The sequence below is a fragment of the Cuculus canorus genome, chromosome 1 (genome assembly GCF_017976375.1).
Source record: "Cuculus canorus isolate bCucCan1 chromosome 1, bCucCan1.pri, whole genome shotgun sequence".
Classification (NCBI taxonomy): domain Eukaryota; kingdom Metazoa; phylum Chordata; class Aves; order Cuculiformes; family Cuculidae; genus Cuculus; species Cuculus canorus.
Genome location: NC_071401.1, coordinates 97,250,763 through 97,267,744, shown reverse-complemented (window position 1 = coordinate 97,267,744; position 16,982 = coordinate 97,250,763). Strand labels below are relative to the sequence as shown.

General features: G+C 36.8%; 1 protein-coding gene across 11 annotated transcripts in view; it reads right to left on the bottom strand.

Moving 5' to 3' along the window:
• SYNJ1 (synaptojanin 1) overlaps positions 1-16,982 on the bottom strand; it is a 61,384-nt gene that overhangs the window by 38,465 nt on the left and 5,937 nt on the right. For all 11 annotated transcript variants that reach the window (XM_054057811.1, XM_054057802.1, XM_054057838.1 and 8 more), the window contains exons 2-9: positions 10,763-10,849; positions 10,093-10,360; positions 7,512-7,737; positions 6,193-6,276; positions 5,359-5,420; positions 4,671-4,767; positions 3,206-3,375; positions 1,139-1,220 (exon numbers count right to left, since the gene is read on the bottom strand). In XM_054057811.1, coding sequence (XP_053913786.1) covers positions 1,139-1,220; positions 3,206-3,375; positions 4,671-4,767; positions 5,359-5,420; positions 6,193-6,276; positions 7,512-7,737; positions 10,093-10,360; positions 10,763-10,849 — 1,076 coding nt within the window. The remainder of the gene's footprint in view (positions 1-1,138; positions 1,221-3,205; positions 3,376-4,670; positions 4,768-5,358; positions 5,421-6,192; positions 6,277-7,511; positions 7,738-10,092; positions 10,361-10,762; positions 10,850-16,982) is intronic.

Below are 16,982 nucleotides of genomic sequence, written 5' to 3'. Positions count from 1 at the left end.
TTAATTTCAGTAATTAAAAGGCATGACCGCCTAACAGTGCATACAGAGTTGAAACAATGGATAAAAAAGCCATTCAATCTCTCAAACTGTGCAGTATCTGCTACAATACGCACTGATGTTGAATGTTAAGAGAAAAATTTTCAGAGTATTTGCTTCAGGGTAAGCAGTTCAGTGTCCCATTTGACTAAAACACCAATGAGCTGGCAACAGCGTTCACTAGGTAAACCCAGCAGCAAAGCACTACATATTCCAGAATCAGAGATGTTTTTCCTATACCCAATGGATTTTGCAGTTCTCATAGTAACACCTCCTACAGACACTGAAACAAAAGCATTTCAATTAAAAATCAGGAAACAAAAGAATAATCCTTTTACATAGTTTGATGTTACAGCACTCAAAATTCTTCCTTTCTAAACACACTAAGGATTTTATCTTTAGGAGTCAAACTTAGTTCATTAAGATGAGTGGAGCTGTCAAAAGATTTCCAGAGCTAGTTTTTCAGCCCTATCAGTAAGTACTATTTCACTCCATCAACTCCCATCAGGTTCACGTGTTCAAGCTCTACTGCATAAGCCTGCAGGCTAGAACCTTTGCTTCAACAGCCAGCCAATATGCTGAAGCAGAACCCTGCAGGACTGAATCCCACAGTTAATTTCCAACTACTTAAACTGAGTGTGGCCAAAGCCTCAACCATGATATCGTCCCATGAAGAATTCACAACAAAATGCAGTGAAAATACGATACTAAGAACAGTAATCCTATATGCTGAAGAACTTCCATCCAAAAAATAACTTTGAATGCAAGTATTTTTGTAAAGGACTACAACACTACTACCTCTTCTAGAACTGCAAGCCTGAACCTTAACAGACATAAGAAACTGACACCCAAAAAAAGAATAAACATTTCTACATAATGCTGTGTGATTGTTGCTTAATTACAGCTACTGCACAAGTACTGCTTCTGTAGCTACTAAGATCTCCTTGCCCCAGAACAAGAAAAGTATCATGCTATAAGACAAAATGCCATGTCTGAAATATTTTAATTGACCTTTCACAGGAAGGCAGTGCTACTTTCATTATGGCCTAATTGCTACAGAAGCATCAGGAGCAGTTGCATATCTGGACACTGTTTTTCTTACCTCTAAGCCAAAGAAAGCCTGCACACTGTTTGTTCTATCCAGACAGTCCAAGCAGTTTGTTCTGACAGTACCGCTTTGAGATCTGTGCCAAGGACAACGAGAGACAGAAAGAAAACAACTGAAATAACTCATTTAACACACATATCAACAGATATAGGGACATCAAGATCTGAACCAGAACAGTAAATCAGGGTATTGTCACTGCAAGGCTACCATCGTATGTTTATAAATGTGTCAGCAATAGAGGGTTAGCTCCAATAACAGCAGTGAATTTTTCAACGGCACTCACTATATAAACCTAATTTGTTTTCTGCAAATAAAATGAGTCTTTCTGAAAAAAGTTTTTCTCAATTCTTCTTGTTTGCTCAGTTCAAGTGTTAAACAGGACTAAGTTTTCTTTCCAAACAATCCAACTAACACACTTCCCAAGAATTTTGGGAATAAATGATACTCTTTGTTTAAACAAAAATGAAAAAAAAAACCAACCCAACCATAGGACCGTTCTTGGATTTGTTTAACTAAACTAAAAGTAAAAAGAATTTGTGATAAAACTAAAGCAAATTTCAACCCCTCCTTATTTTCCCTTTCCTCCTCAAATAAAAATGAAAAATAAGCCTCTCCCTCTTAGCTCAACAGATGCTTGATGCCCTCAGGCACTTTGAACCAGTTCCCTTTCTTTGAGAGAAGCCCATCAACTCGTGCTAGAAAGCTCTCAGGATCATATTAGGCAACATTCATATTATTCTTGCCTGGCTACGAATACAAAATCCTAATGGCTCTCCCCGTGAGCCACACTTATTCCTTATTTTCATCATTTCCACTACATATTTTGTCCAGTTAAGTCAGCAACGCTTCATCACATTTATTTGGAGACCTAACATAAACAGAAGAAAGTTTTTAAGAACTTTCTCCAGCATTATTTTTTTCATTACTGTTTCTTTACTTGATTTGACATACAAAGCAACTTGCCAGCTGTGTTAGGAAAAAAACTGACATTCTCCATGAACTTCTAAAAATAATCACTGTACCTTTTACTAACAGAATTCTTCAAGATGTCTGAAGCCACATCTTTTGTTCTATTGTCAGTCTTTTTGATGGGTGACAATATTTGAATCTCCATCAACACCAAATGATGTTCTCCCAATACAAAGCATCACACCAACTTTAAAGCTTTTTGGAGAATGGTCAGTGACATTTTGAGGTGGAGATGGAACCTAAGCACTCTCCCCCTAAATCTAATCTGATCCAGGCTCACTAAAACCAGCTCCTGGGGGATTCAGTCCCAGAGTGGCACTGGAATATTTTCCTCCTCTCCACTAGAAGATGAAACTGCACTGCACGTGGCACAATCCCTGCACTCAACAATTATCTTTCTCATGCAGAATCTCATTCAGCAGTTTGTTCTGGTATTAATTAAAAGCAGGAAGGGTGTGGAAGGGGAAAGAGCAGGAATGGTGCCTATTTCTAGCCCCACTTCCTTTTTATTGTTGAGATAAGCACAGCCTTTGCTCTAGGAAGAGGGGTGGGGAAGCAGTGACAGAATTACAAGTACAAGCAGGCAGAAAACACGCACCCCATTCATACTTTGTGGAGAGCTGAATCTCTCAAATGAGGGATGCAGGTGCAAGCAGATTTAGAAAAAAAATGCACCGAACATCAGTATTTACAGCAAACAGAAAACGGTATGCTCCATCACTGAGTAAAACATGAACATTATACAGGAAGACAAAAAAAATATTCCCCTTTAATCCCAGGTTAAGTGCCCCCAAGAAAAAGGACAATTGCCCATTTTCACCAAAATGGTGAGGTCAAAGGCCTGAAATTAAGTCATGTCTCATCAATGACTCAGAGATATTTTCCATTAAGATTTTTAGAGAAAATTCAGCATGAAACAAAACCTCAATGGAGCAAAATAAGTGAGTCTATTTCAGTTGTTAAGCATCATCATGGATAAAATAAAAACACAATAACAGAAGTAACAATTTTTTCTTTTCTCGCTAAGGGGTAAAAAGCATCCCAGAACCATAATTTAATATTAAGAAATTTACAGAAATTATACATACAAACCTTTTAACCTCCTTTCCATCAAAGTAAAAAAATCCACACTCTAAGAATTTCTGGACTTGAGGTTTAAGCACACTGTGTAGTTTTTCTGCCTTTCCACCTTTAACCATTTGATGATAGTCAAAGTTCACCATTTTGATATCAGCTGCATGTTCGGATGCTTTCAAATGGCTCTGACATTGCAAAAATAGAAGAAAAAAGCATAAATATACCAGTACCTGAACTTATATTATTATAAGCTAAATCAGAGGCTGCAAATATTTTTAAAGCTGTTTTATTAGTGATCTCGTTTATTACATGCTTTCTCTTAGGTAAAATTAAACCATTTATCATCACGATTGTTCAACAAATCACTCAGACCTGATTAATATTTTGCCTGTGATTTTTCTTTTTCTTGTTACAATCAAAGTGAGTTTTTTCCTTTCTATAGTAGGGATCGACAAGACAGTCTACAGCCTGTCTACTGTCAATTGCTTTGAATTCCCAAGAGCCATTTTAGTGGAAACCCCTTTCATCAAGAGTCACCATTTCAGACACACCTGCCAGCAACGGGGACTGAGTAAACACTCCATAAACTACTACTGAAAAAAATTATTTAGGTTGCTCTGGAGGGTGGATGGAGTAAAAATTTGCCCTAATATTTCCTGAAAAATCTTGAAGTGCTGACACAATCTTTGTTGGCGAAACTATGATCTGCATTGGGCACTGATACGCACCTGGGAGCACAAACATCACCTACCAGGATAGCTGGACACAGAAAATATAGTAGTGAATAGCCTAAGATATTCAATCATTATAATACAAAGGAAAAAGAGAAAGGGAAACAACAGATGGCTGTTGACATGTTCTCTGGCTTCAGATGGGACTTCTCTAACTGCCAGTGTTTATAGACTACAATGAGAGAGTTATTTTTAACCTAACTAGTGGGAATTCACAAAAATGGCCACTTATAACACCTTCTGAACAAATATTTCTATTTAATCATGAAGCAGCTTTTACGTTTACATTGATAAATTTGTGATTTTTTTAAAAAGTATTAAGGAGTCTATACCCAGGAACTCCAAGGGAAAGATTTCTAAAATAAACATCACAGTATTAAATACCACAAAGTATCATTTCTTTATTCACCAATTTTATAGTGTAAAAATATTATTTTTTTAAATAAGCCACTAAATAAGTGTGAAATATGAAAATAACTAAAACCCTTCAACATTGTCTATGTTGCCATCATAATTTTTAAGTAATCAATCTGAACACAATAAAATACTAATTGTAAATAGAGCTTTTAAAAATTAATTTCACACTACATATATTAAGCCATGCTTTTATGATAAATACAATTTTAACCACAAGCAGTAGTTGCTCCAGAGTATAGCAATACGTATCATTTTTCAATGGCTATATAAAAGCTTCCTTACAAACAGGCAGATTCCAACGATATGCACGGTGAGAGAACTGTCATACTCACCTGAAAAGCTTTGCTGAGCATATGCTCTCCTTCTTTTGCCCCAAGTAAATTTACAATAATTTGCTTGCCATATAAATTTTTAAGAGTTTGGAAATGCCTGTTAACAGAGGAAAAGTCCACACTTATCTTCTGCCATGCAGAAAATTAACATGAACACCTGCAATACTGACTGAGACACTGCAGAAATGTACTGAGTACTCTAATAACAGCTGTAAGCCTTTTATTACGTCATGTCCAAACAAATCAATATAACTCACTAATAGCTGACAACCACTGACTGTCATTTAGTTAGGATAATAGCACCAATTTAACAACATACATATAGTTAAAACCATAAAGCTATGAAGCTGAAGTATCATGGCAGGAATAAAATCAAATTATAAATTTTACTTCTATACAGCAGCTGACAAATACAGATTCCTCAACATAAACTTGCTATATTTTTTGTTTTCAATTTAACAAAGTAATTCACCATTTTAAATTTTCTCCAAATTTTTCAACAAAACACTCAAAAGGCACTTGCAATCCCATAAAAGTTTGAAAAAGCTGCCCAGGCAGTTTGCTGCTTTGCTGAATCACATACTTGTATACACAAAGCCTTCCATTGGAACAACATACCCTACCCCTCTGATGCATCACTTAAAAGAGGTTTGTAGTGCATTAAGAAAAATTTAAGACACTCTTTCACCTGTCAAAAGCTGGTGCATTCGCTTCAAAACCCCTTGACATTCTGACACGATGGGATCCCACCTATGACATGAAGATTACATTAAATTATGTTGTCTTTACACATTTGATTAATTGTTTTTCAAAGACCTCTTCTGATTCTAAATGTGGCCTAAAAATTAATTTCAGTTTCTAAATCAAATCTCCAAAATTTATCCTGCTTGCTATGATGTGCATTCTTTTTATAGGATTTACTTAAATTCCTCTTTTTACCAACAAACACTTTTTAAATTTAATATACTTAGTCTTATCATCTAATTACTTCTTGTTTTGAATAAAAGGCAGTTCTATTGTACAATGCTTATATGTCTAGTCTGAAGAACCTAGAGTCACTGTATGGCATGAAGTTTTTTTAACCGTCCCTGTAAAAACTGTATCACAGTACTAGCAGCTGATACAACCTCTCTTTCAAGAAAACTGAGATGAAATTATATTACAGTAACTCTTGGTCCGTACTGACTTCTTGAAAAGACTTATCCTCAAGAATAATTCAGAAGAAAACAGTTTCTTTGGGTGCCCTTGGATAACTTCTTTTAAAACACCAATTTAAATGAAAACAGGAGAACTTAGAACTTCAAAGGGAAAACATCTAAAAAGCAACAGACGTTCAAATCTCGTGCAAAACAGAGACTTGAGAGTAGCAGGGTTGGTGAATTAAATAATAGCACCAAGTTGGTCCCAAAGGATAATCTCATGCTGACACGTAGCTGTGCAGAGGAGCCTGAATGCTGCTATAAGATGTTTAAAAAGACATGAATAAGAACTATGTTTATAATTAAATCTATCTCCTGCTTACCTGCAGGCCTGGCTGTTCCCAAAATAATGGAACAGATCCTCGAATTTGTATGAAAGACGACACAGAGTCATCTAAATATATCACCTGTTAAGAAAAAAAAAAACATAGTATTACTAGGCATTAGAGAGTACATGGTTTTATGTTTCTTAGCCTTAGCTAAACACAGAATAAATAAAATATATTTACATATTACATATTCCACACTACAAGCTAAAATACTAATTGCATTTCCTAGACTTTTCTCTCTATCCCCTCTGAATAATTCATAAAGATATTCCAGTACTCCCTGCTTCCTTGCAGAATCATGATTTACAACGTTTAAGGAAATACAGCAAGCTTTTATTATTCGGGCCTGAAAGACTTTTGTGCTAAGAGTAACTTGTTTTAAGAAACTCAACAAAACTTTTCTACAGGAACAGTTAAAATGCATATCAATGCACAGAAAATAACAATGCAGCCTCTTCAGAACACCAGTACAGATTTTGTGCATCAGAATCCAAAATACAGTGGTCTATTAAGTATGCAGGAAAGGAAACTTTAAGTGGAATGATACACAACAGTCATCTAGTGATGCCAGGAAACTTGGACAGAGGAACTGTAACAACAGTGCTCTGGCTAAACTCCTGAAACTGAATGTTTACAAGCACAAGTCCTTCCTGGATGAAACCCTACTGAAGTCACCCAGGCTTTGCAAAGAGTCAGTGAGCCAAGCAAAGACACCTACTCACGTGAATACTTGGTAACTAGGTTATCATAAGAAGTGAACAAAGAAAGGCCAGCAAAGAATGATTAAATAGTTTCATGTTAGTTCTGTATAATAAGGGCAGAGATATACCATGAAATGCAGCAGAATTAGTGCCTTTGAAAACTACCTTTCAGAGGAGACGTGTTAAGTAACCAGAGGAATACTTTTATCTTTCCTGAACCACAAGCTATCATATTTGCCAAAAATCTCTTTTGCTCATTTCTAAGGTCTTTTCCTTTACTATTAGCCCAGGCCAAAGAAGTACACACTGACCTACCGCTCAGGAGGCTGAAAGCAGCACAGCCACCTACAGCAATTCAGCTGATGGACAGCAGCTTCTCAAGCTATTGAAACTCTGACTTCATGTATGCCCTTACCCTAAGCTACACTATAAACCAAGATCATCAAATTATGTAACCTACTTAGATTCCTCATTTAGCAGCAAAGGAATTATTCCAATATCTGTTGGTTACAGACTTCACTTGTGATCTGCTTATTTAGAGAAAAAAAATACCCACACACATGCTTATCTTGTGTTCATCAGCCAAGCAATGTGCACTGCAGCATAACATACCTGCTCCGTTTCAACAAAATTAGCAACATGACCATCATCGTTTGTTCCCCGGACATTAAATCTGGTGCCAGCCCGTTCACAGCTTAGTCGTGAAATGAGACAAGCCTTTGCCTGCTTGTGAGCTGCATAAATTGTCCTTATCTCCACTCCTCCACACATGAGACGTAACAACCAGTCATCGCAGTTCACACCATAGTGCTTCAGATGTAAATGCAGTGACTGGTTCCTATCAGGATAAAGAAAAAAAATAACTGGAAGGAAATAAAATACAGCTCAAATTGTTAAGCCAGCTACTAACTTTTGTATTTTATGGTCACTACTACAAAGAAGAAAAGGAAAATATACCTGTTATAATTTTACAATATAACTCTTACTTAAACATACTTGAAACAGCTAAGTTTACAACAGAACAGCTTAAACATTTGCACAACAAGGATTGTGGTGAAGCCATGAATTTTAATGGCCTTAAAAAATAATCCATATAGACTCTGCTTTTCACCCAGGAAAAAAAAAAAAACACTCTTAGCTTGTTTATACTTCTCCACTCAGTCTTGCTTTGGGAACCTAAACATTACAGACTCTGAGAAAAGCAAGCCAGAATTCCAATTATGGGGTTACTTTTTGTGATCAGTAAAGCGTCACTCAATTTTACACCACCAAAAGATAAAACTAGAAAAAAATTCTTGTCAATGTACATTAGTTATTTCTACTATGTATCACAATAACGCATCATTTGCCCAGATAAGCTTACAGAAATACATTGATAGGCAACCAATTTTCACATTTCTGTAAATATGAATTTCAGGGTTAAGTGTTGGTACTTTATATACTGCATATACTCTACTCTACACCAATTACTGCTCAAATGAAAGAACGATACACAGTCTGGATAAACCTGTACATTAAGTAATACCAATCAACACTGTAGTAATTAAATAAGACTAAGGTTTGAGTTTTCTGAGTTCTGTTTTTGGTTTGTGTCACTCTAACAAGGCTTGCCTTTTGATCTTTGGAAACATTCATTTGTATAAAATGGAAGTACAATTTTCTGCATAGCAAAGAAAAGTAAACCCCAGTAGGACAGCTGAGTTTGTCACTGCTCAGAAAATTCTACCATAATTGCAAATAATATATTTGGCGTAAAGGTTGAAGATATCAACTTTAGTTTTAGCCTTTTCATCCTAACCCTTCAATTTAAAAAAATAAAATCTGCAACTTATCAAACACCAATCATTAATAAAGATTCAAATCCTGTGAATCAAGTATGCGTTCACTTTACAGAAAAGTATACAGGTGCAATACAACGGGAGACTGAGAAAGCAAACAGTATTCTGTCCCCGGGAAATCTGAGACTGGAACTTTTGAAGAGAAAAAGCCAAAAGAAGTTGAATAAAAAGCAGAATACTTAGATATTGACTTCTAGCATTTATATTTCTAGAACTTAGAATCTGGGACATTTCATCTACTTCCTGCGAGGACTAATTGTTACTGCAAAAAAAAGTCAGGTAACTTAAGAAGTTTTAGGATGGGGTCAAAATCAGCTAAGCTGAGTTGGACAAGGTCAACAGGCATCATCATTTCTCAACTTTCAAAATACAGGCTTATAAACAGAGAGCCCAGTATTTTTACAGATGCAGAGACAAACGGCTAGGTTCCTGTAATTCCTGTAAACCTACATTAAGGTGCTGTGTTTCTGAAAACTAGAGCTTATTTTCTGTATCAATACATGTATTTCACCTTATGTGATCATAGTGGCAAAGAGTGGAGTAGCACTGGCATGTATGCCAAAGCAGGTTTGGTGTCTTGTACATTGAACAGAACAGGGGGTAAGATGTAGATTTTTGCCTGTTCTAACAGCATACTACCAAGTATCAGGACCTTTCCAAGGTTCATGAAAAGACACCATTTTTAATAATATGAAAATATAGAAGTAGAATTCCTTACATGCATCACTGGCATTATTTAAGCTGCTTATTGGCAGAAACAGCAGTATTCCTTTTACCAAAGATCCTCTGTGTGAAAACCTGTACTTCATTCAATAACATTCTGTAAAAAGATACTGAGTTCAGCAGTCAAGGAATGCACACTGTGGCATAACATACCTGCTCTGTTTCAACAAAATCAGCAACATGACAATTATCTGTGTAATCAAACTTTTTAAGCCCTTTCGTATGTTGCAAACCCACTTAGAAACTATATATAAACACCACACCATTTTAGAATCCAGAATGTTCAAAAGACTAAAGCTCAAACCCAGTTTAAAAACCACTTGATGAATAATGAAGAGACACCAAAGCTGAACCACAACATCATAACAACTGTTCAGATCAAAGTATAATATCAGAAGCAGTGAAAATCAGTCTTCCAACTAAGAAGCTCCAAGTGGCCATAGAAACATTGCATCATTAATATCCTTCTGATGTCCTTAGAGTTAAAATAATGCCATTGTATCTCATCAACATTTGTGGAACAAAGGTGTACACTGAAGCGTTGATAAAGACAAGGAGAACATACCACAGATTAGTTTGTACAGGCATGCATTATTCTAGATGACGTCCGACAAAGCACATAATGAACTCACCAGAAAAACCTATTGTCAGTGGTGTGCTCCTGCATGCTGCGGTGAGCATTGAGACTAAGATCTAAACTGACACCAGTTGCAGACCATGCAAAATAAAAGTTTCCCGAGTTCAAAACTTTGCGCACTTCTGAAATACGATCTTCATCTGTTGAATCAATTCGTAATGACACAAATTCAGTGGAAGTCACTCGAAAAACTTCAGAGTCTTGAATCTTTCCCACAGACATGCACCCTGTTACTAGAACCAGATAGTGTAACAATGTGTCTCCTGTAAAACAAGAAAAGGCAGGGGTAACAGAATGAATCTTAGTGCAGTGCCAGGCTGATGTATTTATACACTTAAATGCACACAATCTGACTCCAGTTTGCCTGAAAAAAGGACAAAAAGAACCAACATCAAGAACTCATTCTCAAGTTCTACAGAAGAAAAGGAAACACAAACAGGAGAAAATACGCTGCACAGAACAGGGATTGTGAAAACGGAAGTTATTTTTGTCCACTCCCTTATTGCTGGGAGTGCTCCAAACTTGCAAGTTACTCTACAAAGACAAAAAACAAAAAGAAAAGGATTCCAGTTCCTGTTGCAAAATTCATGTGCCGTGCAATTCTGCAGGAGCAGCACGATTTTCCTTCCGAAATGAAAAACTAAAGTTTTAGATATTTTACTCACCAAGGTTTAATCTTAATACACCCAAGAGGCCATATGCATCCATTACTTTTGAGTAGGTATTCTTGATTGTGTCTTTTTCTGCAGAAGCTATTGGGAGAAAAACATAAGATTCTATGATGTAAAAAACTGTACACTAAGGCAGAGAGAATGAGTCCACTCTAAACTGATAATCCAAGAGACTACAAAAGTAGCACTTCTGTGAAACTTGCGGAAATAAATCAAAATGCATGAGCATATGCCATTTTATAACAGAAAATGTGTATTTGATTTTATGACAAAGTATGATCGTGCCACGTTTATACGCAGCAAAAAAAGGACTTGCAAAACTTCCAAGTGATATTAAAGGAGAATGCTGGCACTTTTAGCATCATCATCTCCTAATATATTAAGCATGTAAAACACAGGCAAATGAGTTCCATGAGAATGTTCTCCTATAATTACATAAAATTAGAGCAGTGCTAAATACTGCTTTCTTTCTTCCTCTGAATAAAAACGTGATATGGCAGCATTATTTCCAGATAAGTAAACAAGATTATCACAAGCACATTTTAACTAGTTCTACATATATTCCAAGCAAATAAGAACTCCTGCAGGTCTACAAGATAATGGTGTTTGAAAGCGATGTATTCAATTAGGTAAGCACAGTTTTCACAGGCATTTTGAAGAAAAAATAATTTGTAATATTTTAGAAGACAGTAAAGCACGACTAACATCATTCACCTTAATGCTAGCGTACACTTTAGAACTTCAATTGGCACTCGAAAAAAACAGCCCACAAGCTTGACTGCAGAGCCAGGCGACAGAGGTGCTGCAGAGCAGAAACGACATCCCACCTGTCCTGAACTTTTGCTTGTAACTGAGACTGCATCTGAAGTGCAAAGACCAACAATTCCAGCTATGCCACTAGATCCACAAGGATCAAGATTTCTGGGTCACCAAGAATCAGCATCTTCTCCCTTCTCAGAAATGATCTGCTAATTATTTTTCACTTTAACACTAAAAAAAAAAAAGCCACAATTTGACAAAGTCTAAATCAAAATGCCTATTGCCCTAGCATTCCACTTTGCTCTCTCCCACATTAGCTACAATGTCTTTAGAACTGCTGTTCTGAATCTTTCTAATGAGCATTCCCTAAACTTCCTATAGCCCTGCCTGTGCACAAGCCTATCCCTTCTGTTCAAATGTCTGCCAGCTCTTTAATTAAAGCAGAACAGAAACATCAGCATAGATGAAACAGTTATTCAACCTCTGCCTGAAATCTAAGTTCATTCTATGTTTTAAATGCATTTTTAAAAAAGCTTTTTAAACTATTTTCACAGATACACTGTATTCCTGTAATCCAAACCCTAAGATAAGAGTTATAGCAGCATAATTATTTCCAAAGCCCTCACCTGCAGGAAGTGCTAAAACTCACAGCCAGTCTAAAATGCCTTGCTTACAGTGATTTTGTCAGTATCACCAAACTATGTTTTTCTTCACCAGATCACCATCAGGCTGGAAAAAAATCAACTTCTAAACTTCAAAACATGGTTCTTTCAACCTATTTCCCCACTGAGCATTTAATGATGTCAGTGTTCTCTTCTAAACTCAGCTTTTAGTAACCAGAGAACTGCCACATTCTTCTATCACATTTCAAATTAATGAAAGATGAGGTTTAGTTTCAAACATTTTGCAGGATTTTTCTTATATGTGTCTGCCAGCATTTAGTGATATTTTAGAACAATAGCTTTTCTGTCTTCTATGGATTTATTCTCTTTTTCCATTGCATAGAATGCCCATTATCCTTCCTAAGCCTTAACAAGTAAAATGTCTAAAGTAAATTAAGTAACATAGGCTTTGCAAATTCAAATCAATAAAAACCCCACTAATAAAGCAGCAAAGGGTTGCAGAAACAAACAACAAAAAATGGGAACAGAAAAACTTACTGTGGCTCGTCAATTATTCTTTTCTTAAGAAAGTACCCAAAGCACGAACCAAAAGCATTTCATACCATGTTTTTCAGTTACACTAGATCTAACACAGCATGAACTCTGAGCAACGCTTTCCCACAGTAAGCGTTTTAAGCATTTCTATCTCGCACTGCCTGCAATTTTCCAATCTTTTTTTATGGCCAAAACTCACATAGAGAAAATGGCAAACATCACACACTTCAGAAGGTTCACTTCATCCAGCATTTAATAGGCTCCACAGGAGGCAGCCAGAATGCAGAAGAGCTTACCTGCAACATTCTCCTATGACCCTCCCATAAGGTACATCGTGCCTACTACGAGCTACAACTTTATAACACAAATTCGTACGGCAGATTCCCCTTCAATGAGGGCACCCATTTGAACCCCTAGCTGTCAGCATTCACAAAACCTGAAAAAATTATGAGATTTGGTGATGACTGATATTAGCCAATGGAAGGGGAAAAAAAGGCCATCGCATAGACCTCCTTTTCCTTAAGAAATCAAGCTAAAAAGAAATCAGTCACAAAAGGAGTACCAAGAGCACAGAAGGGAGCAGGTCCACAGTACCACACTGCTGCCTCTTCCCTATCAAAACAGCATCAGCCCACACTATGCAGGGACATTTTAGCAGCAGTTCTGAGGCTGCTCTCACGGTAATGCACAAGAAGAGACTTCCCACAACCAGGAGCGCCAAAATATCGAGGAAAGGCACTAGAGTTTCCTGAAAACCAAGATGAAATCAGGAACAACACAGCGCTATAAGTACACTCCTTTCCATTTTCTTCTACTTGAGCTGTTGGGACACAAAGGGGACCAGCATCTTCCTGGAGGCTGAGGCACTGGTAGCCATGGGGACTCCCCCATGGAGGCAAGCCAGTCTTGGGGCAGCCCCAGCCCAGGACATTAGGCACCTCCATGGGGATGGGCTGAGGCCAGGCCAGGCCATCAATCTGTGGGCAAGGGTCAGGCCTGGCGATGGTTACCAAGGCCACATACAGCTCCAGGATGGCCAGACAGCCCACAGGGACAGACCAAGGTTGGGCTGGGACATCAGCCCATTTCAGCATGGCCCATGTCCAGGCTGGGCAAGGCTGTGGGGAGCTGGAGACCAGCACTTTGCTGCAGAATTGCTGGGACAAGGACTGACAGCCCTGAGGGGACTAAAACAGGGCTGTGAGCAGGGTGGGGGAAGTGCCGAGAGGGTTGGGCAGGGACAGTCAGGGCTGGTGGTGTCCTCAGGGCCCTGACGATAGCAATACTGCTATGAAACCATCCAGCTGGTTTGGAACAAAAGTCCATTTAGCCTCCAAACATTTACAAGAATTTCCTAAATCAGCTCCTCCATGAGTTCTAGGCACAAGGATGCCTTTCCTTTATGGATGCTAGAAGAAAAAAAACCCAAACACTCAGGCCAGAGTGTGAACTATTACTGCCTGCCACTGCACATGGTATTTCCCATTTCTGAAGATACCAAAATTAAATTTGTAGGTTTTCAAATCCTTCCATGCCAAACAGTGTGACCAACAACGTAAGTGCTCTGGAACCATCCAGATTCTCCCTGTAAGAATAATATCAACTCTTCCTTCTTCACCAAATAAGGAAGATAACTCTGACTTCATTCAGTACGCAAGGTCACTGGACAAGGGTATGCAAGAGCCACTGAAGCTTCAAAAATACATGCCTAAGACCACATCCCTTTAACATATTCTATTCAGTGTATGCAAAGTCAACTTTCAGGGTCCTCTGTCAATAGCTGAAATTACCAGCTGGGTGAACTGCAGCTTAGAAGTTAAACCACAGGAAGGCTAAGGTAATCCTGACAGGAGGAGAGAGCATTTCCAAGAGCATTTCCTCTGTAACATTCCTAATGAATGAGAATACATCTTCCCAGAATGGTAGGTTGGCCTGCAGCCATGAGAACCCTTTTGACTTTGATTTATGATCTCTTAGCCTTGAAAAAAATGCAGCAAATATAAATATGCACTCAGAAAAGCATAAAGTCCTACAAATTAATGAACTTGCTTCTCCTTGAGAAATTGCCTTTTCTATTTATTCATCTTTAAATAGCTAGAAGTAAGCAAACACAACTAAGCCTGTCTGAAAAAAACATAAAACAGTCATTTGCTAAGAAGAATGAAATAATACATACAATTTCTACAGACAGATATTACTAGCTGCAACAACTTCCATTTATAATATTAGACTTAACAGATTTTAAATCAAACTGTAGAGCAGCACTAAACAGTAGAAAAACAAGCATACACGCATCAGTGTATAAAGATAGACACAAAACACTACAAGGCAGCATTTGTTCTGTTAGTGTCAGTTCAGATATTAAGCAGAAAGGAAATTAAAAGCAATTTCTGCCTAACCCACTGCATTAATTTGATTCAAACTGATTAATTTCTAAAACAGAAATAATGTCTTGCTATTTAATAGCACAAAAAAAAAAAAAATAACACTTTTAATGCAGCTTTCAGGTGAAGTTGTAATGTATTATTGTAGAAGTCCAGCAATCCCCATTTGCAGTATCAAAAGTAATAAAATAATTATAAGTCATCTTCAGTAAAAATTAACAGGTCATAGTATTTTTAAATGTTAACATCTCATTTGTTTCAAGTTAAATTACAAGTGTGCATCTGTAACAATCACACCTTATCAATCACTGACTCATTTAAGAAAGGTGACTGATTAAATCATTTTAAAGGAATTATGTCAGCCCTCTTACTGCTATGCAAATGAGCTCCATTAAAAATCCTGTCTTCAGGACAAATTAATTCAATACGCATTCTGTTTAATTCCAGATCATAAATTAGTTTTGGAGCTCTAACAAATATAAAGCTAAGATCACATTAAAAGTAATCATTTAGTCCTTCTATAGTTGTGTTCTTTTCTTGGTGGGTTCACAAGGTGCCATGATGAGACATCATGAGCTAGTGGCAACAATACCCAGCTAGAACATCGGACAGTGAGCAGGGAACAAAGATATGCTCCTGAAATTACATGCAGTTCCTTCAGAAATAAGACTTAAAATAATTTAAGTTAGACAAGAAAAAGCTCATGCTACTGTCACTTTAAATAAAGTTTAAAAAATGGAAGATTTATGAACTATTCTCAAACAGTCTGGTTTTGAGCTTTTAAGATTGAGCTTTTCAAGCTTTTTGTCAAATTAGGAGAGTTAAACTTTTGGTATTTAAATTAAAGCTAACAATTCAATATCACCACATAGACAACATTAAAATCAGAGTGGAGTCCCACGTTCATTTATAAATCAACCAACTAAAGAATTTATTACTTAAGATACTTCGAAGACATGAGAAGATGCATGGAAAACTGGATGACAGCTGATCTTTAAGTCATAATTCATATAATATGTACTTTGCATCAATAGGATGATTTTTTTTCCCCTCTCTATTTGCTAGTACAAATCATGAGGTACCTTTACTCACTTCACAAAGACATTTAAATCTTACAATAAGCAACATGTATCTTAAGACTATGAAGAGGAACCTCTACATAACAAATCACCTCTACCCAGCAATGAAAAAAGAACCCAGATATGTCTAGATGTTAGCAATAATATTTAAATACCATACACCAGGAAAAGAAACTAACCAAAACACTGGAACAACAACAAAAAAATTAACAGATGAGTAAATAAAATACTTGGTTGCTTTAACACTACTTTCAATACTTCATAAAATGTATCATTTCAACTAACACCACCGAAAAGGGAAAAAAAAAAAAAACAACTGTGAAATAAAAGTGTGAAAACAAAGCTGACCTGTTTGTAACAGCCTACAAGCACTTCCTTTCCATCAGATTTGGACTTTCTGACCCAACTGCATGTTCTCCATCAGAAACAGAAATTTACAGGACCAGTGGCCTACAAAGCTTTTCTTCTAATTCTGAATGCTTTTATTAAAATACAGTTATTTTATGTGAAAGCCAACTGCTGCAACTGTTGCCTGTACAAGTCAATTCACAAAACTACAAAATTTCCAATTTAAAAGCACGTTAGCAGGCAAAAAAAAACCACTAAAATATCTGAAATGTAGACATGCTAATTAATTTTTCTAAATTATGTCTGAGTGACTCCAGAACTATGCAAACTAGGCTTCTGAACAAACATTTAATTAGAAGGAAATATCATTCACCACACGTCCAGTAGGGCAAAAGCATGACTTTTACTATCACATGTGTTACCATGGAAATGAAAATTTACTGAATTGAAAAGGCACCATTTCTAGAGAATTATTTGTTGCCAGTGA